Source organism: Myripristis murdjan, chromosome 15 (assembly GCF_902150065.1).
Source record: "Myripristis murdjan chromosome 15, fMyrMur1.1, whole genome shotgun sequence".
NCBI lineage: Eukaryota > Metazoa > Chordata > Actinopteri > Holocentriformes > Holocentridae > Myripristis > Myripristis murdjan.
Window position 1 is genome coordinate 1,153,986 of NC_043994.1, and position 26,092 is coordinate 1,180,077.

Here is a 26,092-nt window from a genome sequence, read left to right on the forward strand (position 1 = left end):
GGTGCAGGTGATAGGACTGGAGGGATTGTGCCACCCAGATTTGCTTCCCTCCATGTAATTCTCCCCAGACATACATTCATATTCCACACAAAAACAGCATTTCATTCAAATTATGTCAAATTCCACATTAAAAATAGATTCCTTTTTATTTGGCTAATTCAGCGATTATGTCCGCGATTCGGCCCTAGTTAAGTTGAACGCATGGATTCATGTAACATTTCGGTGCGTTCGTAATATGCACTGGGAGCGCCAGAGCGTACTTTGTGCTTCTGAATTTCCACCCGCCCGCTCGCTCTGGCGCTCTCAGAGACAATTTACAAACGTACCCACAATAGCCTCGTTTTTTATGTACCTGTTCATCTCTCTTTTTTAATAAAAATGAATAAATTCACACACTTTTACGATTTTTTTGGGAATCAAACTCTTGGACAGCTAATTAAAAAAAAAAAAACTTTCAAAATTTAAGACTATAAAGTTGTGATAAGACTTTTTAATACTTTTTAAGGGTCTTAATTTTCCCAAAATTGATTTATCACCTTTTAATACTTTTCAAGACCCCGCGGATACCCTGAAACCATAAGAACTGTTGTGACATCTAATTAGAAATAATGTAACGTTTTATTAGAAATGATTTATATTACAGTTAGGAGGGTCAAGTATTCACTCAGCTTACACAAAAGATACAGCCTAAAGGAGCATATATACGAAAGGGCAGGAGTCTCTGATGGTTTTGAGCCTTTTTATGCCACCTGTGTAATTAACACTCGCTGAAGAGAACAGATGCATGCCAGTGATCCTCTCTGCCAGTCTGACAAATCCTCAACATTGCTTTACAGTCCAAGATAAAAAAGCTGCCACACCACACTGTGATGCATCCCTTCAGGAGACAGCCTGTTAATTTATTTTGTCCAATTAATTGTCTGGAACAGTGCACATTGATCAGCAGCTGAAAGAAAAAGAAAAAAAAAAAAACACACACACACACACAACTGTAAATGTGCCAGAGTTAGCCTATAAGACTAATGTCATCTGTTGCACTAGGCCAGATCATAATAGGAATCTTAAAAATGTAAAATACAGAAAAAAAAAAAAAAAAGAAAGAAAAGAAAACATATAAAGTACAAGCACTTTCATTTTTTGATCATCTGATCACAGATCCACTAATATTAACAAATCAGTTTATTGTGAAAAAAAGCATTAATTCATGACAATTTAGCTCAAACTTTTGTGGTTGGTCCCATTGTTTTCCTGCTGGTTAGGTTCACACTCTAAGCTGAACAGACCAAATCTTACTTTTTTGCCAATGTGACTCAGAACACATTTTTTTCTGACCAGTGTGGACATACAATGTTATCTTTTTAAAATCAGATTTACACCAGTTTCATTTAAATTAGGCCCAGTTTACATTCTAAGGCCTCAGTTGAAAATGACCAAACTTATTGTCTAAGTGGTCACATGCTCCTATATGATGCAGGACACATGACTACAGTAACTGTAGTAAAAAAGGAAAACAAACCAGTTATTGGATTCTCAAAAAGTGCAGCTTTAATGAAAATAACATGCTCAACAGACAAAACTTTTTCCACATAAAAGTATTTACAGAATAATTATTCAGAGTGGGTAAAAATAGCACTGTTCTCTGTGTTTCATATCTTGACTGTGCTGGCAGGCAGGGTGGACTTATCCAGGTCATCAAAGTAGGGGTGGGCCATGGCCTGACGTGCTGAGATCCTCTTGGGAGGATTGTAGATGAGCATTTTCTACACCAGAGGCAAGAGGGAAAAAAATAGACAAGTTTCACTCAAGGGCATGTAACATGGCAAAATGGCTAACACATAGCAGCAAAATGTGACACGTACTAAGATAACTGCCAAAATACAGAAGCTTGTCTATCAATACCTGTTTCACCAGAAGGAAAATATACCTTTTCAATGTATTGTGATCAACATTTTTAAAAAGGCAGACATGTTTGGGAAAATGTTTTGAGTACCAAAACTGTGCAATGCTTAGTTTTTCATTAGTCATTTCACCCCATGTAAGTTTTACATGTAGCCATTTTCCTACAGTTTTATCAATAGTATACACAAATACACGCGCACACACTCACACACATTAAAAAAAATAATAATTAAAAAGCATCTACAGGAAACAAAGTCCTTACAGCCAGCAGGTCCAGGCCATCCTTATCCAGGTTTTTCACCATTGAGAAGAGGTTGCCAGATTTCCATTTAGGAAAGGTGTTTTTATAGTCCGGTAGCGACTCAACATCAGGCCAGACATCGTTGTTTGGGGTTCCCAGACTCCTGATGGGGGGAAAAAAAGACAGATTAAAAATGGGAAGGACAGCCTAGAGCAACAATTAACAATTATTGACTTGCATTCTTGTACAATGAATAATAGGGTGCAAATTCGGCTGCTGTTCTCAACCTGGGCCCACATTACAGAAAGACTAAGATGGGATTTTTCCCAATTTCGTATTACAGAACCAACTAGGGTTGGATGTCATTTTAGATTTTATAGAATCTGGTTCTGCTTATTGATTCCGGTTCTTATCGATTCCTGATTACGATTCTTTTCATATTCTTTGAGTACAAATAATAAATCAAATTGAAATGAAAGCAAAACCAGTTTAGTGCTGTGGTGCTCTCAAATATAAATTATTTATTTATTTATTTTTTAAATAGCATAACTACATTCAGATGCTATCATATACAATCACAATTCTATTTGCAAACATATAAATCAAGAGCTATTCTATACTGTAGTCATTTAAAAATACACACAACACTCCAACATCACGTTAAGATGGGAAAACCAACTTAAGAACTGACTATTTTCCTAAATCAGGTCCTAACTAGGGATGCAAACAATTAATCATCGATTAATTATCAAGAATTTACTCGATAAAATTAAATTGATTGCAATTGATTGAACATTCCGCGGTCCATTTGAACGGGGGTAGTAGTGCCCCACCAGTCCACGTGAAGGCGCCTTACACCCCTTTTCCACCAAAGCGGTTCCAGGGCTGGTTCGGACCCAGTGCCTGACTTAGCACCGGTTCTCTGTTTTTCCACCGGCCAAGCACGGGCCAAACTGGTTCCAAATCAGTTCCAGGCAAGCACTGACTTCGAGCAGGGCTAAACAGGGCCCAGAGAAAGAACTGATGACGCGACCCACCATGTCATTGGTGGGCGGGGTTACAGACCCAAACGGGAACAGCGAACGTTATCAAACGTATAGCTAAACGTAGTCGCCGTTCCTTCTGACCACGAATATGACGGGTAGCCAGCAATAATTGGGTTTTTCACCTCTGGATCGCAATGTAGGCTTATAAAGACATGAGCAGTATTTGCATCGCTACGATGGGTCGTCCATTTGTCGCCCATGTTGGTTCTTGTGATTCCAAGCAAGCATCTCCCACACCCACACGATCACATATTCCGCTGACGTAATGACGTGGCTCTGACTTGGCTCCGCTTGGCTCTTGGCTGATTGAAAAGCAAACCGGTTCTTTGTTGGCACCAGTTAAGCACTGGCTCTAGCACCAGGTTCGTTTTGGTGGAAAAGGGGCATTTGTAGTGCTGACGCCAGATGCACACAAGAGAACAAAACAAACATGAAGCAGTCAAAATGGAGTGGAGTGTGGGATCATTTTAACTTGATAAATGATGACAAAGATGCCAAATGCACAATATGTGGTTGTACTTTAAAGGCCCCATGCTGTCCACTTTTCCAGGGTTTTATTTTATTTTCTCTCAGAAGAGAGAATCAGCATCTCTCCACTGATTGGCTGACCAATCACAGGCAAGTAACTGAAACCTACGCTGCTCAACGGTACTCACTGGTAAATGGGAACTGTCATCTTATATAGATGTATATTATATATGACTGTCATGGCTACCGCTGAGCCTGAAGTTGTATGACCGTACATGTCTGAGTCCGACTCAATAGTTTCTTTGCGAAACCAGCATTGTATTGTGTCAGGTTGGTCCGTCTATGGTGCAACAACATTTCTTGGACATGTCACTAACTTGTTACCTTGTTACCTGGGGAGCGGAGGCGGGCTGGCTAGTTTAAGTGGGCGGAGTCACCATATGAGTGACATCACAGAAAGGAGGAAGTGCTGTCCGCGTGTTTTAAAGGGAGAGTTTCAAAAAACGGGCTGTGTGCATTTCTCCATTTATCACAGGTTTAATGCATGGGACAGTATTTATGTGGCCCCGAGACCTTCCCTATCACAAAATAAATAAATAAATAAATAAAAATAAAATAAATAAATTAATTAATTAATTTAAAAAAAAAAAAAAAAAAAAAAAAAAAAACACACACCAAAATTGCATTTTTCATGCCATGGGGCCTTTAATGTACAGCAACCCCACAAGTTCGCTGAATTACCACCTAAATACCTCACATTCAGCTGTGCTGTAGGGAGCAAGTGGATCAGCTTCACAGCTTACAATCACTGCAGTGTTGGGAAAATCGACGCTTATAAATTAATCGATAATTGATGGATAAGGTGAATCAACTATCGATTAATGAATTAATCGATAATTTGCATCCCTAGTCCTAACCCTAATTACCATGGTTACCAAACAATTAGGTTTTGTAATAAATTTGCTAAAATATGGCCCCTGGAAAACAGAAAAATATTAACTCACATTGAAGCTACTAGAAACCGCTCTCTGGAGTTCTTCTACATTGCATATGACTTATTTGTTGGTAAAATAGCCCAAGAGGTTAGGAAACTTTGGAACACACACACACACACACACACACACACACACACACAGACACACACACAGACACACACACAGACACACCTGAAGATTCTGAATAGCTGGTCTATCTCAGAGTCTCCATGGAACAGAGGTTTCTTAGTAGCAAGCTCCGCAAAGATAGTCCCAATGCTCCAGATGTCAACAGGGGTTGAATAGCGGGGGGCACCTAGCAGGACCTCTGGAGCCCGGTACCACAAAGTCACAACCTGAGGAGCCACACAGAATATATATGGCAATTAACGCTTGTCAGATCAATTAGTCCAGTCATTTTATGAAAAAAACCTAGGACAAATTGCAAGAGAAGGAAACTCAACTGATTCTGTATCCTCAGTTTGTGGGGAAAAAAGTCCCAAGAAATTCCATTGGTGGAAAGTTTTGAAAATCACCTCTATATGACCATATAATACCAAAAAACACCCTTTCTAACACACAGGAGAAAGGGGTTCAAAATTTTACTTTCAGATATCACTATAAAAATTCACAAGTTGATTACATACACAAAGACAAGAAAAAAAGTCAATTACAAGTTCTTTGAATTATTGTTTACACATGCGTATCACACATTATCTGATTTGATATGCGCTACTTGGAATATAAGGAATAAATGCCAGAACAGATATTTAAACTGTGAATTAAAAGGTTACTATATCTACAGTAACCTTGAATTAAAAAGTTACTATATAACAGTGAATAAAAAGGTTACTATGAGTCTGAAGAAGCCACCAGCGAAACACGTTGCTCTGAACTTAATAAAAGATCCTCACGACACAGTCCAGTGTGCGGTATGTTTCCACTATATGTGGTTTTCTCTACTATCCATGAAGTAAAGTTGCTTCTTTCCTAGACCTAAGTGACTGTACCAAGCAGCCCTTGTAGGGGTGCCTGACTCTCTATGACAATGGGTCTGTGAAGTAGTTCAGATCCTCACCTCATGGGTGTAAACCCTGACAGGAACGCCAAAGGCCCTGGCTAAGCCAAAGTCTGCCAATTTGATGACTCCCTTGTTGTCAATCAAAAGGTTCTGGGGTTTCAGGTCTCTATGGAGGACTCGACGACAATGACAGAACTGAATACCCTCTAAGATCTGGTAGAGATAGCTCTAAGAAGAGAGGGGGAGAAAGAGAAAGAAAATGGAAAATAAACTCAGAATGTAAACCCATCAGCAGACAAAAGCACCAAGCAGTCTTGTGTAGGGTGCAGAAACTCAAAGCTTGCTAAACATCATGACTTAATTTAAGTACAAGTTTCATTCAAAAGATGACAAAACTAGCCCATTTCCCACTGAACATACAGTACACATGATAAATGAATACACCCCCTTTGAAGATTAAGACTTTTATCCCCTTCTCAATGGGCAAGAACAATTCGCTGTAATTTTACAATACAGAGACTTTAATTAAACATTTATTTTATTAATAAAAAGTTTGGTCACCTAACATCATTAGGATATGAAAGTAATACATTTTATTCAAATGAGGGATTCTAAAAATGATTACACCGTACAACAAATTCTACTAAATCTAATATTTTGTATGGCCCCATTGATTTTCAAGAACAGCACCAACTCTTCTAGAGACTGAATGAACAAGTTGGTGAGTTACTGCTACATCTATCTTTCTCCATTCTCGAAGAATGAACTCTTTCATATCCTGGGTGCTGGATGGAGAATGACGCTAAGCCTGTCTTTAAAGAACTCCTCACAAGTGTTCTATTGGGTTGAGGTCTGGTGACATGCTTGGCCACAGAATCACTTCCATCCTGATCTTACTCAGATATGAACCAGTGGCCTGAGATGTGTTATATTCCATGGACAGCCTGGATGTCTCTGCGAGCCTCCCACAAATCTATCCTTTTTGAATTTTTTGATCACTTTTGCTACTGTATTTCGACTTATTAGCAATGCCTTACAAATTTTCTTGTAACCTTGACCTCTTTTTTTGTCAAGAAATTATTTTCTCTCTAAAGTTGTGTGACATTTCATTTCTATGTGGTGCCATTTTTGTCAGCATTGAATGGGAGTGGATTTTCTCTCTTAAATACCACCCTTAAATGTCAGTTATCTGGTGGCCACCAGTGTGATGACTGATTAGACTCATCTGTTGGTGAACTCCTGTTAATTTAAGTTTTATCAGGTTTTACTCCTAAGGCATTCACTTGAGGTGTACTCATTTTTGCACCATGACCTTAAATAATGCTGTCAGAAAAGTTCAAATTTTGTTTTTGGTACTGGCTAACTAATTTAAAACCGATGAACAAGATTTGCACAAACATTTTATTGTATATTGTATACTTCAAAAAATAGTAATTCTAAAGGGAGACAGCTGGTTTTCTGAGAAGTCTGGGGTGTACTCATATATGCTGCATAACTAATAAAAAGCTTAACAAAGTTTTGAAGTTATAAATGAGCAGAAGAAAAAGTACAGCAGTGTTGCAGATATGAAGCACAAAGAATTTGTCATGGTGAAAAAAGGACCTGTAATAACTGGATTTCAACACATCTTAATACTTGAAGGCCTCAGGTTCAGGTTATTTAAAACTACAAAGCGCAGTGTGCCACACTGAAGGCTATTGCACAGATTCTGTTTTCACTGGCAACAACACAGTTATTAGAGGGCTGTAACACTGCTTCACTCAAGTGGAACAAATTGACATTATGGAGATCTATGAGGAGTACAAAAAATTATTACTGTGGTCGCAAACAAGGCAAGAGAAGAATGTTTGCAGAAAACTGCAGATCGTGTAAATTTGTAAATAATCTTCCAGCTTATTTCTATTAATTAAATATTAAATTCAAGAATTGCATTTAGGACTCACACTATCTTATAAGAAAGGATAAATGCAAATCACTGCAGTTTCACTGTAGTCAATATCAAGTGAAATAATTTAACTGATATAATATTAGATGTATGTGTGATAAACTTTAGTTTTTAACTGGTGTGTTATCAGATGCAGTACCAGCAGAGTCAAACAAACTTGGCAGCAAATAAAGATCAAGCATAAAGTATCATTCAGAGTGGTATTTAGTTGCAATGGCTTCCTATTCTTGTATTTTGTGGATGATATTCAGAGTCAAATTTAAAGCGTTAATAGAGGTATCACCCGAAACAAACTCTAAACATAACCTGGTCCAGGGCAGGTTATGTTTGTAACATCTGTTACCATGGTGATGAAACCAGGTCAAAAGAGAGCTGCCTTTTTGGCTTTAGATTCAACATCCCTCACTAACCCAATAATCTCGCTTCATAGTACAGCCCTCAGGACTAAGGACCCCAAACATGCCCTGTCCATAGAGGGCTGATGGACACTTTACCTTGACCAGCATACGGTCCATGTACTGCCCTGATGGGATGGAGTCCAGATATTTCTTCAAGTCCATGGACAGGAACTCAAAGATGAGGTAAAGACGAGACTCCTGCATCAGGACATCCAGGAGCCTGGGACACACACACACACACACACACACACACACACACACACACACACACACACACACACACACACACACACACACACACACACACACACAATTTTGAATTTAAGGATCCGTCAAAAGGGATGCAAACATGAATTCTCTCCAAGCGTATTTGCAAAAGGTGAAATGAGAAATTCTTAATGCCCCATAACCATAACATATGTGAAGGGGGCTGATAGGATTTTTTTTTCTGACCTCAAACTCTGTCTCATACTCATATTTACGTCCTTGGAGCTAAAACTATGTAAATGCCAGTTGGTTGCCTGTAGCCCCACCCTGCATTGTTGAGCAACTCAAAATGCTGTGTTTGGGGTGGATCTGAAAGCCACAAATCTCAGCATTGAGCCATGTAATATTAAAGCTGTTGTATCAATCACAATCCCATCAACCCTTCCAATGGAATGAAATGCCCTTATAATTTTGTTATGTGGTATGAGAAAGAGTTCATTTTTTTGAGAACTGACTGGCATTCGTTTTAATGTGGGGTACCCTCCCCTTTGAAACTGCATAGCCTGCCTTTAAACATTTTAAGACTCAATTTTGTCATTAACAATTACTAACGTCTCAACCTCTGTTGAAAAGTAAGCCATTTTATTATCAGACAGATACCCATGACAGTGCAATAACCAATTATCAGCTCTCTACCAATCATATGATTAGAGCAGCTCATACATCACTACATTCATTCCACTGTCATGCTCTCCTCTGCACCTATTTGATCATATGAGTTAGATCTACTGGTTTTGTAATCATTCACTCTTTGAGAATAAAAGCTTAAAAAAAACAAACAAACAAAAAAAAAAAACATCAACTGTATTTTGTTACAACCCAGCACAAAACCATTATTGTTAATGGTGACAGCTGGTGCCATAGAAACTTACCAAACCTGCAAGTATTTTCCCCACAAAATTTCTACCAGAAATTCAGTTTTCCATTACTAAAGACCAATTGAATAAAGGACTTATACAGAAATGGCTATTTTGACATCTGGGAACTATAAGTGAATGCCCAAAACTCCTCCAGAACTGAGGTTGACATCAGGATTACCATGTTACCAGTCAGCTCTACAGACCATAAACATACCGTACAACATTGGGATGCTGAAGCTCTTTTAGCAGCGAGATCTCTCTGACAGCGGTGCTTGGAACCCCCTCTTCCTCACTCTCCAGGCGGATCTTTTTCATGGCAACAATCTGGCCAGTGGCTTTGTGTCTGCCCTTGTATACCACCCCATAGGTACCTGCAAAACACACCAACAAACACACTCCTGGGATGATAAATCTAAATTAGCCTGTGATTCACAGATCAGCTCTGCATCTCTGTAAACTTAGCCATACTGTGACATTACTGATTGATTCTAAAACAATTTGCATGTTTGCCTAAAAATTTACATGCATGTGATAGCCTAACATCTAGCAGCTGCAAAGCAGGAAGTGAGATTATAAAACTGCTAGCATGACATTAGGTAGAGGCTATTGAGAATGTTGTCAATGGGGGGCTTTTGAATAGAAATAGAATATGAAAAACATCAAGACTTACCCTCGCCAATTTTCTCTATTTTCAAGTAGTCTTCCATTGATGCCTGAGACGGAAATAAACTTGTCAATACTGATATCTTTAATAGTTTAACGACCTCAAGACTACGGTAACGTTTACGTTACATTGTTTCATTTAAGTCTTAAGTTGTACATTTTAAGTCTTTTGCAGTTAGATTAAAAAAAAAAAAGTTAAAGCCATTTTATAACAACTGTTGTCGAATGTGTCCTCAAGTTAGCTCATATATAATTACCTAACGTAATTGTTACTGTTAGCTAACGTCTCCCATGTCCCACACGTTACTGGAGAAGTAGCTAGTTAGCTCAGTGACAACAAGATAGCGGTAGCTTTTCCGTCTCCAGAACGAAATACATTCCGCTTTCTGCTCTGATTTCAATTGACAACACTTGCAACGCAAGTGGTGATCTTTTAATTTGTACTACAAAAGCAAAAAGCGAATCATATTTACCGTATTTTGGTACTATCCACTCTGTACTCTCTACGTAGACTGCCACTGCTGGAATGAAGGAGTTTTTTGAATTGTCCGCGGCTCTGCTGCGCAACAGCGGTTAAAGACCAACCAATCAGATCCCTTTTGCGTATTTCGAAAGCACCACTCCAGAGAAACGAAGCCGTCACGTGGACTGAGCGGGAGAGGAGGCGCCGAAATATGTAATGTTCAAGGGGTGTCGAAATAATGGGAATATGGGCTAATTTTACCTACAAGTGTTCCTCATAACGTCCCATTACTGTTTTTAATCTTAATATTTTAGATTTTTAACTTATTTTACTGACTTTTTAATGCACTGTCTGTCACCGATGAGAAACAGTTTTTCGTTTTTCTCTGTGTATGCAGGTACTCAGTGAAAATGACAATAAATAAATCTTGAATCTTGAATCTTGAATTAATAAGGTGGGGAGGACTTTTTACTAGGGTGAGATCACATATACCCTATAACCAGTTTGTTGGTGATTTTTTTTTTTAATTTGAAAACTCAAGTAGCACACTGCAGTGGACCTTCAGATTTTTTTTCTAGGCATTTCCTACAGTACTTGAAGGCAGGTTGAGTTGGCTTACAGCAGGGGTGTGGAACCTTATGCCATGGAGGGCCTACCCTGCGTTCCAATACTCATACTACCATACTATTTAGTAGGGAAAAAAAAGAATTAGCATGCATATTTCATACTAAACTACATACTTTGTAAGGGCAGCTGCAGTACATACTAAAAGTAAAAAGTATAAGTATGCGATTTGGAACGCAGGGCTAGACTCTAGGCCCTAGAGGCTGAAAGTTTTCATTCAAAACTCCACCAGGTGACTTCACTTATTAGTCCCTCCTCTCTGCTTGAAGGTGAGGTCATCAATGAATCACCTGGTGAAAACCAGCAGCCTTTCGGCCCATAGCACATGGTTCAACCCTGCTGGCCTACAGCAATCTGCTGTACACTTTCTCCTCATCATACTGTTGCTCAGTTTCATTTTATTCCTAAAATGACACAGAAGTCACCAGTATGTTGTTATTGGCCTTGAATGTTTGATCACTTTTATTTACAATTTGCAGCCTCAGAATTAGCATATGTTTTTTTTCCCTCATGGAGTGGTCAAGTCACTCCACACTCCAGCCCTCTATAATATTGGAGTTGGAGTGTGAGGGAGTCACCAGTGAGTTTAATGTAGCATGATAATAGTACAGTATGGGACAATAATGACATAATTATAGTTGTTCATATGATCCTTTTTCCATCCATTTCTATACCTGTCCTGTCTCTCTCTCTCTCTCTCTCTCTCTCTCTCTCTCAAATTCATATTCAAATTTAAAAAGCTTTATTGACATGAATGTTACAAGAACAGTTTTGCCAAAGCAACAAAGTACAGTATGTTTAAATATTTGGACACAATAAACAAACATTTAAACATTAAACAATACATAAAGCGTTTCAGCAACATTAAGGTTAATATTTAATTACTTATTAAATATATTTACAGTATATCCTGTATGTATGTGTGTGTATGTGTGTCTAGGTCATTCACTGCCCCTCCCACCTCTGCTCCATTGTTTTAAAAGACTGTATTGGGCTGGTGTTATGTACAAACCCCTAAAACAATGCATCTGGTGCTTGTGCATTTGTTGAGGTACCAGTGTTACTGTGCTTTCCATACAAGAATACAAGGAAGTTTATTGGTCATTATATAACAGGTTGTATAATGAAATAAAAATGTGGTTCCCTCTTGATTGATTAATTGATTGTATATAAAAAAAAAAATTATTAAACATGGAGGAGTGCAGATGGTGCATTTAGTAGTCTCACAGCCTGAGGGAAGAAGCTGCTCTGTAGTCTGGTGGTACGGCAGCGAATACTTCTGTATCTTTTGCCTGACGGCAGCAGGGTGAACAGGCTGTGGCTGGGGTGGGTGTTGTCTTTTAGGATCCTTTTGGCTCTGTGCAGGCACCTCACCTCCCCGATATCACTGATGCTTGGTAGATGGGTGCCAATGATGTTTTGGGCAGTTTTAATCACTCGTTGCAGAGTCTTCCTGTCCTGGGCCGTGCACATCCCATGCCAGTTTGTGATGTTTCCAGTCAGGATGCTTTCAATCGCTCCTTTGTAGAAGCTGACAAGAACTTGGCGTGGGAATTTTGCTTTCTTAAGTTTCCTTAAGAAATACAGCCGTTTCTGAGCTTGTCCTTCCATGTCAACTAAAATAAACTTAATAGATATTAGTATTATGTAATGTGTGTAAAGTATCTAGTGGTGTATCTGCCTTCATTGTTCTACCATTCCTACACTGAAGAGAGCTGCCCAGATTACATCTACAAAAATATTTCTCCAAATGTTTCTTAGCTTTTCAAGAGATAAGAAAAGCAGCCTTGTTTTTAGCTTTGTCACTGTGCATCTTAGAATTTCTCCAGTGGGTCCTGAAATGGATTTAAAAGGCCCAGAGTGATGTAATTTTCTCATAAAAGATCATGCAATACTGAAACTAAAGTGAAAATAAGGAAATCACCAGAACTGGAATTAGGGTCCTTTCACATGGGAACAGTGATATGCAAATGACCGCATTCCTTCAGCACACTGCGAGCAATGTGATAATCATGTGCCACAAATTCCTTTTGTGAATGTTGGTGCAGTGGAAAATGAGCAGTTGTTTGCTTGTAGCATTATGTTCCTCACACTGCTAAAAGAACTTTTCAGATCCTTAAACATAATTACAAAAAAAGAAAAAGAAAAAGAAAAGCATCTTCAGACAAATCAGACAAATCCAAAGCCTGACATTTGACACTGAAATGTCCATTTCAAGTAAAAGGTAAACCCATGGATGTTTAATAGAAGATCCTCTATGAATGATAAACCTGGAATAATAAGTAGATGAACACTGCCAAGCCAAATATAACATTACTTTATGTATTCATACATAAAAATGTATTTTGGTTGCACCAGCATTCATCGTTGTTATTGCTATTGTTACTACAACTGAAACATGATGGGTATATTTATTACAACACTGTTAACTGTTCTAAGAAGAACTGAAGTATTTTCACTTATTTTTGGTTCATGACGATCAAGGTTGAGACAGATTTTGAGCAGATTTTTATTATTATTTTCTTTTTTTTTTCTTTTTTCTTTTTTTTTTTTTTTTAAATGTACCCAGGTAATAAAAGGTTACATAGAAACAGAACCATGATTGTTTACAGTCAGTGTGCAATCAAAGTGCAATCATCCCCATGATTCAAGACATTACATAGACGAGGACAGAGACCTATATAATGAATTTGCTTATGTGTAGGGATTCATTGTTTGCCATTGCCGTTGATCGGTAGCTGCTTGTGCGCGTCTGAATCAAGGAAGGCCTTGATTTTGGGGCGTGCCGACATCTTCTCCACAAAGCTCTTGAGGGTAGGGAAAGTGTCCAGGCAGGTCGGACTCAGGACCAAGTGGTTGAGCAGAACATCCAACAGGCTGTAGTCTGCGAATGAAACCTGACCAAGACCAAATACAGTAGTAAGAGTATGAAAAAATAATTATTTTTATTATGAACAGGGCTGGAATCAGTTCAACCACCCCAGGAAGTGTCAGTCATCTAAACATGAAGAGTGTTTATTCTAAATGAAGTGGGTGTCTAAAATAAAAAGGTGTCTTTCACAAGCATTTCAACACATGAAATTTGGCACTGATCTGAGGTTTAAATATATAATTTTAATATATTCAAACCTAAAATAAACTTTTCTTGTAATAAAAAAAGCTCATTTTGAAGTTTGTTTTCTGTATTGCAAAAAGTCTAGCAATTTTTATGCTAATGTGCTAAACATCTCCACCCACCCCCAAATACTGAAAGAAAGATAAATTCACCAGAAAATTACCAAAAAAAAAAAAAAAAAAAATGAAATCTGAAAAAAAAAAAACTCAGAAAATTTGCAAAACAAAAACAAGAAAATTTGAAAAAAATACTAAAACAATTACAAAACTAAATTATTATAAATATATTTAAAATGTAATTACCAGAAATGACCACAAATGCACCCCGAGAAATTAAAAATAAAAAGAAATTAGGTTACTTTTAAAGAGCATGAAATAAATCTTTCAAAATATAAGCCTGCCCACCGGTGAATGGTAAACTCTGTTAACAGGTCCGTGCTGATAACACATGAAAGTCACAAAAACAGCCTTTGGGGGACTGAGTGTGTCAGATCATCACCATTACTAATGCCCCTGGTGCTAGTTCGGTGCTGGTGCTAGAGCTAGTGCTTAACTGGTTCCAACAAAGAACCGGTTTGCTTTTCCACCAGCCAAGAGCCAAGCGGAGCCAAGTCAGAGCCACGTCAGAGCCACGTCAGAGCCACGTCATGACGTCATCGTAAATGTGATCACATGGGTGTGTGAGACGCTCACTCGGAATCACAATAACAAACATGGACGACCCACCATAGCGATGCAAATACTGCTCGTGTGCGGTCCAGAGGTGAAAAACGCAGTTATTGCCGGCTACCCGTCGTATTCGTGGTCGGAACGAATGGTGACTATGTTTAGCTGTACGTTTATAGAGATCGCTGCTCCCGTTTGAGTCTGTAAGTCCGCCCACCAATGACGCGGTGGGCCATGTCATTGGTTCTTTCTCTGGCTCCTGTTTAACCCCTGCTCGCCGTTGGCGCTTGCTTGTAACCGGTTTGGAACCAGTTTGGCCCGTGCTTGGGCGGTGGAAAAACAAAAAAACGGTGCTAAGTCAGGCACTGGCTCCGAACCAGCCATGGAACCGGATTGGTGGAAAAGGGGTATAAGGAAAACTTTCCACTGGCTCTTGTTGCACAGTTAAAACTCATGGTTTTGTGATATTCAAAGCATTTCAGGAGTTATTTTATGATAAAGTGACTGAGGGCTGAATGAATGGGGAATTAACAGAAACTTGTATAATCACCATTGTTTCAAATCGTTGCATAAAAAGTGCAAGAGACAAAACAAAATTCTAAAAAACATTTGTTTTTAGCAAAAGAACAAATCCATTAATCTCAGATTGACATGCTGCAACACTTGCAGAGATGACATTTTACACTTGCATTCAGTTTACCTTGTTCCCAACCAGAAAGCCAGTGTTGTTTTTGGCCATGGCTGCTTCAAATTTGGACAAGTGGTTTGGCAGATCTTTAATGTATGCCTCTTTCCCACTGTCCTGTTGGGAGAGAAACATAATCAGACTGACACAGAAAGTCATACTTTCTTTTCATCCAAGTCATCTGTTTAATCATGTATTTCAGACACATTCTATTGCTCATTCTGTTGCTTTGTGAGGGAATGGAAAGAAATTAGGAGTGCTTTAAAAACGGACAGTTTACTCATTTTTAAAACCTTGAATTATTTCACTTCCCCTCAGCTGTTGTGTAGGACAGTAGTGGTGCTCTCTTCCTCTCATTGTTACTGCATGCTGGGTACTGGCTGGATGCTCTAAACAATTACTGTCAAGGTGTGATCAGACCAAATGCAAAGCGTTGCAGATTTGCACAAATAAGTCCACACATTTTTAGCTCAAGCTGAAAAATTTCAAGAGATAGCAATACCACTGTCCTACATAACAGCTAAGAGGGAAATGAAATAACAAAATTTTTCGAAATGGAGGTTTTGGGCATAAAGTGCCATTTGCAAAATGAATGCACAATCCAAATAGGTTTGCACCTATCAAAACCTAGTGACTCTGAGGCATTACTTGACTGTTAATCTCTTAAATTCTTATCTCTGGCCCTTCTCCCATGCCATGCTTACTAAATCATACTTAGACGTTTAAAGGATGTGGTTCAAAACAGGACTTCGTAATCAGACTACAGTGTTACTCACTGTACACATTTAAGTCATTGACCACGTTTACATGCACACCATATTCCTGTATTATTCGGAATATCCTCAATATTCCGGTTGCGCAGGAGTCATGTAAACATGTACCGAAACTGATTAAGGTCATATTCTTATGCCTGTTTTAACCAGAATATTGTGCCATGTAAACACCTTAATCGGAAAATGCCCCGCACCGGAATATTCAGTTATGTCTGTGCATGCTTGATTCACAAGGAATTCTGGTGCGTCTTTGTTGCTGTGGTTACTGCAAGCGGGGTGAACAACATGGCGAACAGCAGCAAGAGCCAGGAGACTGCAGTCTACCTTCAGCTAATGAAAGACTTAAATATCATGGAGGATATCGATGGGAGAAAACACACAAATAGCGACATCTTCTTCTTCTTCTGTATTTTCGGCAGACCAGACGCCTATAGGCATATTGCTGCCCCCCGCAGGTTGAACGTTGCATTACATAGCAGCGTGGAATACGCCGAAACACGGGAATATGCCAAGTAAAATGTAAACGGAATATTCCAGTTGCTGCAGCGCATATAAACACCTTATTCGGAAAATGACCTTAACCAGAATATGGTGTGCATGTAAACGTACTCATTCACACTTACATATTCTTGGTAAATAAGCTTCACATATTTGAGACGTAGGTCTTCAACACCATCGTTCATCATATCAATCAGGCTGGCCTCCCTGTTGTCGTTCCCATACGCTCCTAGATGGGAAGACAGTGAAACACCAAAAGAATTGCAGCTTCTTACTGCTGAGTTTTCATTTCAAAAGGTCATCAAAGAAATCAAAACTTGACTAATACTGTCTAGTTTAGTCCTCAAATATTTTCAATCACACTGTGGTAAGTATATTGCACATTGTGTTTTTGCTTGACAAACCTTATAGATTTTAATCAGTTCTGAAATGGTCTCTGTTGAACAGTGATTCAGTCAGTGATTAGTCTAGTTCAAAGAAACCTAACTACACAAACATCCCACTACTCCTATTTATGAGCAACACATGTAACAATCTATGTAAACAATATTAGAGGGGAAATTACCATGATTGCGACCCAAGTGTCTCAGAATGGCATTAGACTGATATAAGGCCAAGTCTCCATCCTCAAACTTAGGCAACTGGCCAAACACCTAGAGCAAATGCAGAAGATTTCATGTATCTGAACTCAAAGAAGCTCCACTGATACACATACATGTTCAACAGAATAACACACACAAGAAAACATAGGAGGAGGCCATGATCAGCTTACACATGTGGCTTTCAGGTCTCCTTTGACCCAGTCATCAAATGTGACCACATTCTCTTTCCAGGTCTGGTCCTGGTCAGCCAGCATGATCCTCATGGCTCCACAGCGGCCTGGGACAGACGCACAATTAACCTGCCTCTTTTATTTATATATATATGACATATATCTATATCTATCTATATCTACAGATAGATATAGATAAATAGATAGATATAGATATATCTATCTATATATCTGTCTATATCTATATATGTATATATATGTGTGTGTGTGTGTGTGTGTGTGTGTGTGTGTGTGTTTATATATCTATATAGAAAGATAGATAGATAGATATAGATATAGATACAGATAGATATACAGATATAAATAGATATAGATATATTCTCCTGTTATTTTTCAAAGCACTCTTTCAAGAGTACACAGGAAAAAGGTTTTAGCCTCAAACTGCATCTCATCCCCACCTCCTTTCCTTACTTCCATAATTGTTCCAGGCTTTCGTCCGTCAGTCTTCCCCATTTTCCCCTTGTATTCTAGTACTACTGTCTTTCTTTGCTTGGTTCTGTACCAAATGCCCTTGCTTTCCTCAGCCGCCTAATTGTTGCTTGCAGCTACAATTTCGGCAAATTTTCAAAACATTAGAAATAATGTTCTCTTTACTCACCTCTGACGGCAAAGTAAGTGATGGTGTATGGAGGCACTGGGGGGAGACAAAACAACATACATGTGCATTATTGCAACAAGTTGCAAAAATGGATTCTAAGTGTAGATCTAAGTGTAGACTCTATCACAACTGCAAAGACGCCACTATTCAACGTTACAATCAATCATCCGTTTTCTGCATATTAGGCATTTGCGTTCTTGACTATTTGCATGATAACAGCACTCACTGACTCAGCCACTACGCTTCTATTCTGCATGGAAATCACAGAGTACAAAACATACTTATTGAAAACAACTGTATGCAACAGCTCCGGCACTTACTGGTAGGGAATCCGGCTGAAGCGACGTAGTAACTGGGAAGGCTAGCTCAAGTAGGTCAGGTTACATAAAAGGACTTGCGGTCATGTGACGCTGGCAGCAGTGAAGAGCGCAATGAACAGATCGGCACAAAGGGCGTTTATAAAGCCTAAATGTGCTGAGTCACGGGGAGGCGATCTTACAAAGTTAGTTTGTTTTCTATGAATCCTGTTGGAGTTCTGCCACAATGCACACCCACATGCTTTGGTTTATCCAATAATAATAATAATTTTTTAACTCAATGACGCGTGTACGCATGCGCTGTCCACACAGCCAGACTACGACATCGTGCCTTCACATACACATACAAATACATAAATGCAGAGTGCAACAGGTTACCCTCCAATTTCATTGATTATTTCATTGCAGTTCAGTTCAGTTCAGTTCAGTTGTACTTGCATAGCGTCAAACCTTAACCTTAAGAAGTTACTTTACAGAAACCCAGCAGATACTGACCAATCCCACTTGGCCGATTTCCGTGTGAATTTAAAGAATATGCTCAGCTTTTCTTTTGTCTCAGTAATAGAGGTGTTCATTCATTCAGTTCTGTGTTTGGAATTGAGCTGCTGTTGTACTGGACTGCATTTTATTGACAGGTGTTTCTAAAATCCCCCCTCATGTATATAAATAGGGAGGACAAAAAAATAGAAACACCTCTCAATATAATGTAGTCCAGTGCAAGACCTCTGCAAACTACAACCTCAGTAATAAACAGAATTAAAGTGACACATTGTGCACAATGTCAACACAAACTGAACATTATAAACTTTGTTAAAAGGTAGAATTTATGGCAGAGCTGTTGCACTAAACTGCATTACACTGTACAGGTGGCCACTGAATGTATATTGTAAAATATTTAGAGGAATAACTTATGAGTTGTATTTTTTCTATCCTGATTTTAGAGTTTAGTTTTATAGGTATTTTGAATTTATCAAGAAGTTCTTCAAGAAAAGATAATAAATGACCATTTTGTCCATAAATGACCAATGTTTTATAAAATTCTATGGGCAGCCCATCAGGCCCAGGTGCCTTACCACTATTCATATTTTGGACTGCCTCTGACAACTCCGGCTGTTATGTTCCTATCTAGTTCATTTTTTATGTCCACAGATAGTAACTGAAACTTGAGCTGATCAAGAAATGTTTCTTGTGTATCTGAGTCTTGGTTGCATTCCAATCTATATGAGGATTCACAAGAATCTTTGAAGCATTTATTTATTTCTAATGGGTGTATTGTTAAATTCCTTTGTGATGTTAAAATGCTCGTTATTGCTCAGTCAGTCTGTTGTTTTTTGATTCTGCAAGTTAAAGGTTTTCAAGCCTTCTCTCCTTGATGATGATAGGCTTGCGTCAGGCTCATTAAACTTTTGGCACTTTCATCTGTGGAGATTTTATTATATATAGCTCTCTATATACGAACTATATAGCCGCATGGTCACTTATTACAATGCTATTATACTAACCTTTGGTAAGAGTTCCCCTGACACAATGAAGTAATCTAATCTTTCTAGATTGCGTTTTACTTGTGTCACAACCAGTGGAATGATATATTGCTGGATTTAAAGCACAACTGAATTCCCCTCATAAAATAAAATAATTAAAAAAAATCCATTCAGGGTAGACAAGTCAAGGAAGACGTTTTTTTAAAAAAATAAATAAATAAAATAAAATATTATCTTTGAAAAAAGGGAGACTAGGAGAAGGCTACAGCGCATCAACATTTCATGTAAAAAAGGTTCATACCATGACTAAAGAAGGTGCTCATTGGACTTACAGGGAAAATATTTCATTGAAAACGTACAGATAATCCAAGGCAACTCTTCCTATGCACAAAAAGCCTTTAATAGAAGTGGCCTACATGATAAAAGGCTCCAACATGTTTCGGCCAGAGCATGGCCTTCATCAGGGAGAGTTACACAGGTGTCCCTCATCACATGCTAAACAGGCAGTGTCTCCGATAGAAAACACATAGCAATACCATAAGTAACCATTAGGGGTCAGAAAACACATCACAATTCATACATTTACATACAAATACAGAATACAAACAGTATCTAACATAATACACCACTGAGAGTGTACTGATGACCACATAGATCAGCAAATACACTATATTACCAAAAGTATTCGCTCACCTGCCTTTACTCATACTATGAACTGAAGTGCCATCCCATTCCTAACCCATAGAGTTCAATATGATGTCGGTCCACCTTTTGCAGCTATTACAGCTTCAACTCTTCTGGGAAGACTGTCCACAAGGTTGAGGAGAGTGTTTATAGGAATTTTTGACCATTCTTCCAAAAGCGCATTGGTGAGGTCACACACTGATGTTGGTCGAGAAGGCCTGGCTCTCAGTCTCCGCTCTAATTCATCCCAAAGGTGTTCTATCGGGTTCAGGTCAGGACTCTGTGCAGGCCAGTCAAGTTCATCCACACCAGACTCTGTCATCCATGTCTTTATGGACCTTGCTTTGTGCACTGGTGCACAGTCATGTTGGAAGAGGAAGGGGCCCGCTCCAAACTGTTCCCACAAGGTTGGGAGCATGGAATTGTCCAAAATGTTTTGGTATCCTGAAGCATTCAAAGTTCCTTTCACTGGAACTAAGGGGCCAAGCCAGCTCCTGAAAAACAACCCCACACCATAATTCCTCCTCCACCAAATTTCACAGTCGGCACAATGCAGTCTGAAATGTACCGTTCTCCTGGCAACCTCCAAACCCAGACTCGTCCATCAGATTGCCAGATGGAAAAGCGTGATTCATCACTCCAGAGAACGCGTCTCCACTGCTCTAGAGGCCAGTGGCGGCGTGCTTTACACCATTGCATCCGACGCTTTGCATTGCACTTGGTGATGTGTGGCTTGGCTGCAGCTGCTCGGCCATGGAAACCCATTCCATGAAGCTCTCTGCGTACTGTACTTGGGCTAATCTGAAGGTCACATGAAGTTTGTAGCTCTGTAGCAATTGACTGTGCAGAAAGTCGGCGACCTCTTTGCACTATGCGCTTCAGCATCCGCTGACCCCTCTCCGTCACTTTACGTGGCCTACCACTTGGTGGCTGAGTTGCTGTTGTTCCCAAACGCTTCCATTTTGTTATAATAGAGCTGACAGTTGACTGTGGAATATTTAGGAGCGAGGAAATTTCACGACTGGATTTGTTGCACAGGTGGCATCCTATGACAGTTCCACGCTGGAATTCACTGAGCTCCTGAGAGCGGCCCATTCTTTCACAAATGTCTTGTTTCACAGTCTGCATGCCTGAGTGCTTGATTTTATACACCTGTGGCCAGGCCAAGTGATTAGGACACCTGATTCTGATCATTTGAATGGGTGAGCGAATACTTTTGGTAATATAGTGTATTTTCAGTGGTGTTTATATAGAGGAAGCACTGAAAAATAAAGCCAAATCATAAGTAACTGAGTAGCTGATCTATCCTTCCGGTTCTTCTCCAGGATGTTACTTATGATGATGAGCGATAGTCCACGTTCCTCTTGTTGCTTTTCTTCTGGTAGCCAGAGAAAAGGCCTGGAGTTTTAGCAGGTAGCTCCTCCTGAACATCTGCTCCACTACTGCTCTCAGATATGGGAACTTTCCAAGCCTCAGCCAAGACTAGGTCTGGAAAAGTTCAGCAAAAAAATAAATAAAAATACATCATAATTAGTTACAATATATGGTATTGATATACACTACTGTACAGACAGTAGTAATTGTCAAATGAGTCAAAGATAAGTAAGTGTGAACATATTTTGGTGATGTTAAGGCGTAATTTGATAAAGTTTTATGGAAACAGTGTTTATTTATAGCTACCTGTTATCATCTTCTTCACCTCATTCTTGACTCCATCTGGTGCGAGGACATCTTGCTCTAGCCAAAAGAAGCAGAATGATGAGTCTAGCAGTGCTGACATCATGTAGAACACATCTCCAAATGGAAGATCTGCAGCAGGTTGAGCTGGGTTATCCATTCTGACAATCACAAACATGCCCTGAAAACGGTGTTGGAGTGATTTCTGCAGTGCTTTCACTAAACCAACCAGGTGACGAGTTGTAGTCAGCATACTGATGAGGTGGCTGTTGAGTGACAGGATGGAAGGGTGAGCCGCACTGAGAGTCACCACTTTGTCCCCTTGTCTGAGGTCTGTTGCTTGAAGAAATGGGGCCAAAATTTCCACAAGCTCTTTCAGCAGACTCCATTCTCTCACTGACAGGCAGAGACCTTTGTGTCCTTGAGCGTCCAGCAGGTTGTTGAGGCTTTGGGGATCCAAGTCAGTGACGGACACAACAAGGCGGAGAGTGGAATTCCATTGAGTTGAAACAGCAGCAGGGATGCAGCGATTGGCTCCATACTCTTCCTCAAAAGCTTCCTTCCACAAGTGGAATGAAGTAAAGTAGAGAATTTTGTCACCTTTGCCAGTGCACTGTTCAGAATTTTTATCTCCTTTAGGCCATCTCGCACGACAAGCTGCAATGAATGTGCAAAGCACTGCAGCCGCTGTTGTCAGCAGCTTCTCTGGATGGAATCCACATCATCCTGGTGATCTCACTTACTTCCTCCCATAAGTTCCTGTTTTCCACATCATTGTCACCGTCGTCTGCATCTTCACTCTCAGTTGTTGCCAAGGGGAAACACACTGTGAAGGCTTTCTTCATATTTGAGGCATTACAGATAATGTAATCTAATTTGTGTTTTATACTGAAGTTGTTACATATCTCCTCAAATTTCTCACTAATTCTTTCTCCGGTGTGTGACCCAGTGAATCGTTCACAACTTAAGAGAACTGTCTGCAGTTTTGGGCTGTTTTTCTCTGTTTCGACAAAGTGGGCTGTGACCCCTAGAAAGCCACACATACTTCTGTCAGTCCAGATACCCACAGTCACAGACATAGTGTCTGTTTTCTCTAGTTTGGATTTTATCTTGGACGCTCATGTGTGGTCTGCGTTTGCTACCTGTTGTCTACTTGTGTGGGGAGCCCTGGTTTACTGTTTGCTGTTTTGGGTAAAAACTGCTGATCTGATCTGATCTGATCTGACCGGTGCTCTCTGGTTCTGATCCCTCCTCGTCTTGAGTCACTGTACTCTCCTTGCTGGTGGCTCGGGGGAAGTTTCCACTTTCTTTCTGTGCCACTGGTTCTGGGAGTTGTGCTGATGCGCTGGCTAGCCGTTCCTCCTGCCAGTTGACTTCATTGAGGTAAGTGGAAATTTGTCTCGTGTGGTCGATTTTGTGGGAGACGGTTGCCGGCTGTGGCTGGATCTCGTGAGTCTGTCGATCGGTTCCCTTAAACTGTAAAACGGGTTTACCCCTGGAGGTTCGGGTGCTACACAGCTGCTCGCCTGCTTGCCTGGGACATGTGTGTGTCTGAGTAGTAAGTTTTGGCGTGTGCTGCTGGCGTGTGCTGCTTGAGAAGCAGGGTGCACTTTTTTTTTTTTTTTTTTGGCTGTCGGCTGTCATGTCAAAGGGGAGGAGAAATGGCGGCGAGGCAGCTGCTCCGGCTGCTGACATGGAAACGGAGCTCGTAACCATGGACGCTGTCAGGAAACTGATCGAACAAAAACTGACACAACAAGTCCACTACAATGAGATGCTGGATAGACAGGTTGATACTTTCAACAAGTTTGTTCATATGATCATGGGCTCCACCAATGAGCGTCTTGACTCCATGAATAGGAATATCCAAGAGTTCAAGGACAGCATCCATTACACCCAGCAGGAGGTTGATGAGATTAAAATCCAAATCTCTAAAATCTCCACTGATCACAACACTCTGGTGGAAAGTGGTATGCACACTATCTGTGAAGGCCTAGTGACAATTGAAAAAAAGGCTGATTATCATGAGAATGAATCAAGAAGAAATAATCTCATATTTGATGGGATTAAGGAATCTGATGGAGAGAAACAATCTGATGTGGAAAGGAAAGTTCGTTGCCTGATTTCTGATAAATTGAAGCTGGATTCTGGACCTATGGTTATAGAAAGAGCCCACCGCACTGGAACACTGGAAAGCGGGATCCCACGGGAGAACGCCAGAGGCCCATAGTGGCTGAATTCTTAAACTTCAAGGACAGAGAGCTGATTTGGTCAAAAAGAAAAGAGCTGAAGAAGACCGCCACAGGGATCTACATGAACAAGGACTTTTCTGAGGCAGTGAGACAAAAAAGAAGGGAGCTGCTGCCTAAATTGAGAGAGGCATGGGACAGAGGGGACATTGCGTATTTAAAATACGATCACCTTGTCGTCCACCCACCTAGAGAGAGGGAGGGTAGAATTAGGCAAAATGCTGGCACACCCTCACCCACGACTTCTACCCCGCAATAAAGGAGTAAAGAGGACTCGCAGTAATGAGAACCCTCATCTGTGGTTCTGATTTGATTTGATTTTTTTTTCTCCTTTAATTTATATGTCTATTAAGTTTCCAAAAAAAAAAAAAAGGTTTAAAATTTGCCCACCTAAACATTTGTAATGTAAAAAATAAGGTAAATGAGCTAGGTTCCATCCTGCAGCAAAATGATATCCACATTATGGCTATTTCAGAGATGCATTTGGATAGCACCATAGATGATTCAGCAGTTTCCATACAACGTTGCAAGTTATTTAGACTAGATAGAGACAGGTATGGGGGAGGCGTTGCCTTTTATCTTAGAGATCACATTCCAGCGAACATTAGGAAGGATCTGGGCATGAATGGTGTGGAGGCCCTATGACTTCAGATTCACATTCCATACTGCAAACCTACATTGACTTGTTGTTACTATAGGCCACCATGTTCTAATGCTGAATATTTGAATAACATATGCACTATGCTGCAAAATGCAAGTGATAAAGGTCACAAAGTCTTCTTTGCCACAGATATGAATATCAACTGGTTTTCCAATAATTGTACATTGTGTATTAAGTGATGCAGCCTCTGTCTGCAATTTATATCAAATCATAAGTATGCCCACAAGGATTAATATTGATGGTAAAGGTTCAATCATGAAAACCTGTATAGACCACTTCTTTACAAGTGTTCCTGAAAAATGTTCGAAAGCTGTCTCAGTACCATTTAGCTTTAGTGACCACAATATCATTGCATTAGCCTTAAGAGCAAAGGTTCCAAAAGCAGGGCCGAAGGTAATATATAAAAGAATGTACAAAAACTTCTCTGAAAATGATTTTGTCACTGACATAAAGAATATAAATTGGATCACAGTTCTGAATTGTTCACATGCAGAGGCTGCATTGTCGACTTCTATGAATTTATTTTCTGCTCTCTGTGATAAACATGCCCCAATTAAGAAGCTCTATTAGATCATTTAAAGCCCCCTGGATTGATACGGACCTGAGATGCTGTATGAAAGAGAGAAATCAGCTGAAAAAGTCAGCCATAATATCTGGTAGCCCAGCAGATTGGAAAGCTTACCGCTCACTGAGGAGCAAAACAACTAAAATGAACAGACAAAACAAAAAACAATACTACCAATCTAAATTTGCAGAGTGCAAAAATGACAGTAAAAATCTTTGGAGAACACTTAGAGAAGTTATAGGCAATGATAAAGTAAACAAAATTCCTACTGAATCTACTGAATTGGAGGGTGCATATATAACTAAACCGTTGGACATTTTTAATAATTATTTCATCAACAAAGTGAGCACATTGAGAAATCAAATGATACCAGGGAGAGGTGAGCTTTCTGATTTCATTATTAAAGAGCAAATTATGCTGAAC

At 39.6% G+C, this 26,092-nt stretch overlaps 2 protein-coding genes across 3 annotated transcripts; both read right to left on the reverse strand.

Annotated features, from left to right (window-relative positions):
* Positions 1 to 1,522: 1,522 nt before the first annotated feature.
* Positions 1,523 to 10,370, reverse strand: cdk1 (cyclin dependent kinase 1). The gene is made up of 8 exons (XM_030070230.1): positions 10,256 to 10,370; positions 9,790 to 9,832; positions 9,334 to 9,490; positions 8,089 to 8,212; positions 5,707 to 5,877; positions 4,821 to 4,984; positions 2,162 to 2,303; positions 1,523 to 1,760 (listed from the first exon to the last, which is right to left on the reverse strand). Exons 2-8 carry the CDS (start codon positions 9,824 to 9,826, stop codon positions 1,647 to 1,649), a joined length of 909 nt encoding a protein of 302 aa, XP_029926090.1. The 5' UTR covers positions 9,827 to 9,832; positions 10,256 to 10,370; the 3' UTR covers positions 1,523 to 1,646.
* Positions 10,371 to 13,375: 3,005 nt separating this feature from the next.
* LOC115372386 (glutathione S-transferase P) lies at positions 13,376 to 18,553 on the reverse strand. 2 transcript variants are annotated; one of them, XM_030070232.1, is made up of 7 exons: positions 18,356 to 18,553; positions 18,036 to 18,071; positions 17,378 to 17,484; positions 17,171 to 17,258; positions 16,731 to 16,834; positions 15,350 to 15,451; positions 13,376 to 13,766 (listed from the first exon to the last, which is right to left on the reverse strand). In XM_030070232.1, coding segments are annotated over exons 1-7 (627 nt in total). In that variant the 5' UTR covers positions 18,357 to 18,553; the 3' UTR covers positions 13,376 to 13,577. The 2 variants fall into 2 exon arrangements, with proteins under 2 accessions (XP_029926092.1, XP_029926093.1); XM_030070233.1 differs by lacking the exon at positions 18,356 to 18,553 and adding an exon at positions 18,317 to 18,334.
* Between the last annotated feature and the right edge of the window lie 7,539 nt (positions 18,554 to 26,092).

Bases quoted from the DNA above. Each gene is read 5' to 3' on its own strand.
- LOC115372386 (XM_030070232.1), bottom strand. The intron at 17,259-17,377 runs GTAAGCTGATCA...CATTTGCTCTAG, and splicing joins GAGACCTGAAAGCCACATGT to GTGTTTGGCCAGTTGCCTAA. The intron at 13,767-15,349 runs GTAAACTGAATG...GGTCTTGGTCAG, and splicing joins GCTTTCTGGTTGGGAACAAG to GTTTCATTCGCAGACTACAG.
- cdk1 (XM_030070230.1), bottom strand. From the start codon at position 9,826: ATGGAAGACTACTTGAAAATAGAGAAAATTGGCGAGG. The intron at 4,985-5,706 runs GTGAGGATCTGA...GTGGCTCCTCAG, and splicing joins TCAGGGTTTACACCCATGAG to GTTGTGACTTTGTGGTACCG. The intron at 1,761-2,161 runs GTAAGGACTTTG...CCTCTGGTGTAG, and splicing joins ATGGCCTGGACCTGCTGGCT to AAAATGCTCATCTACAATCC.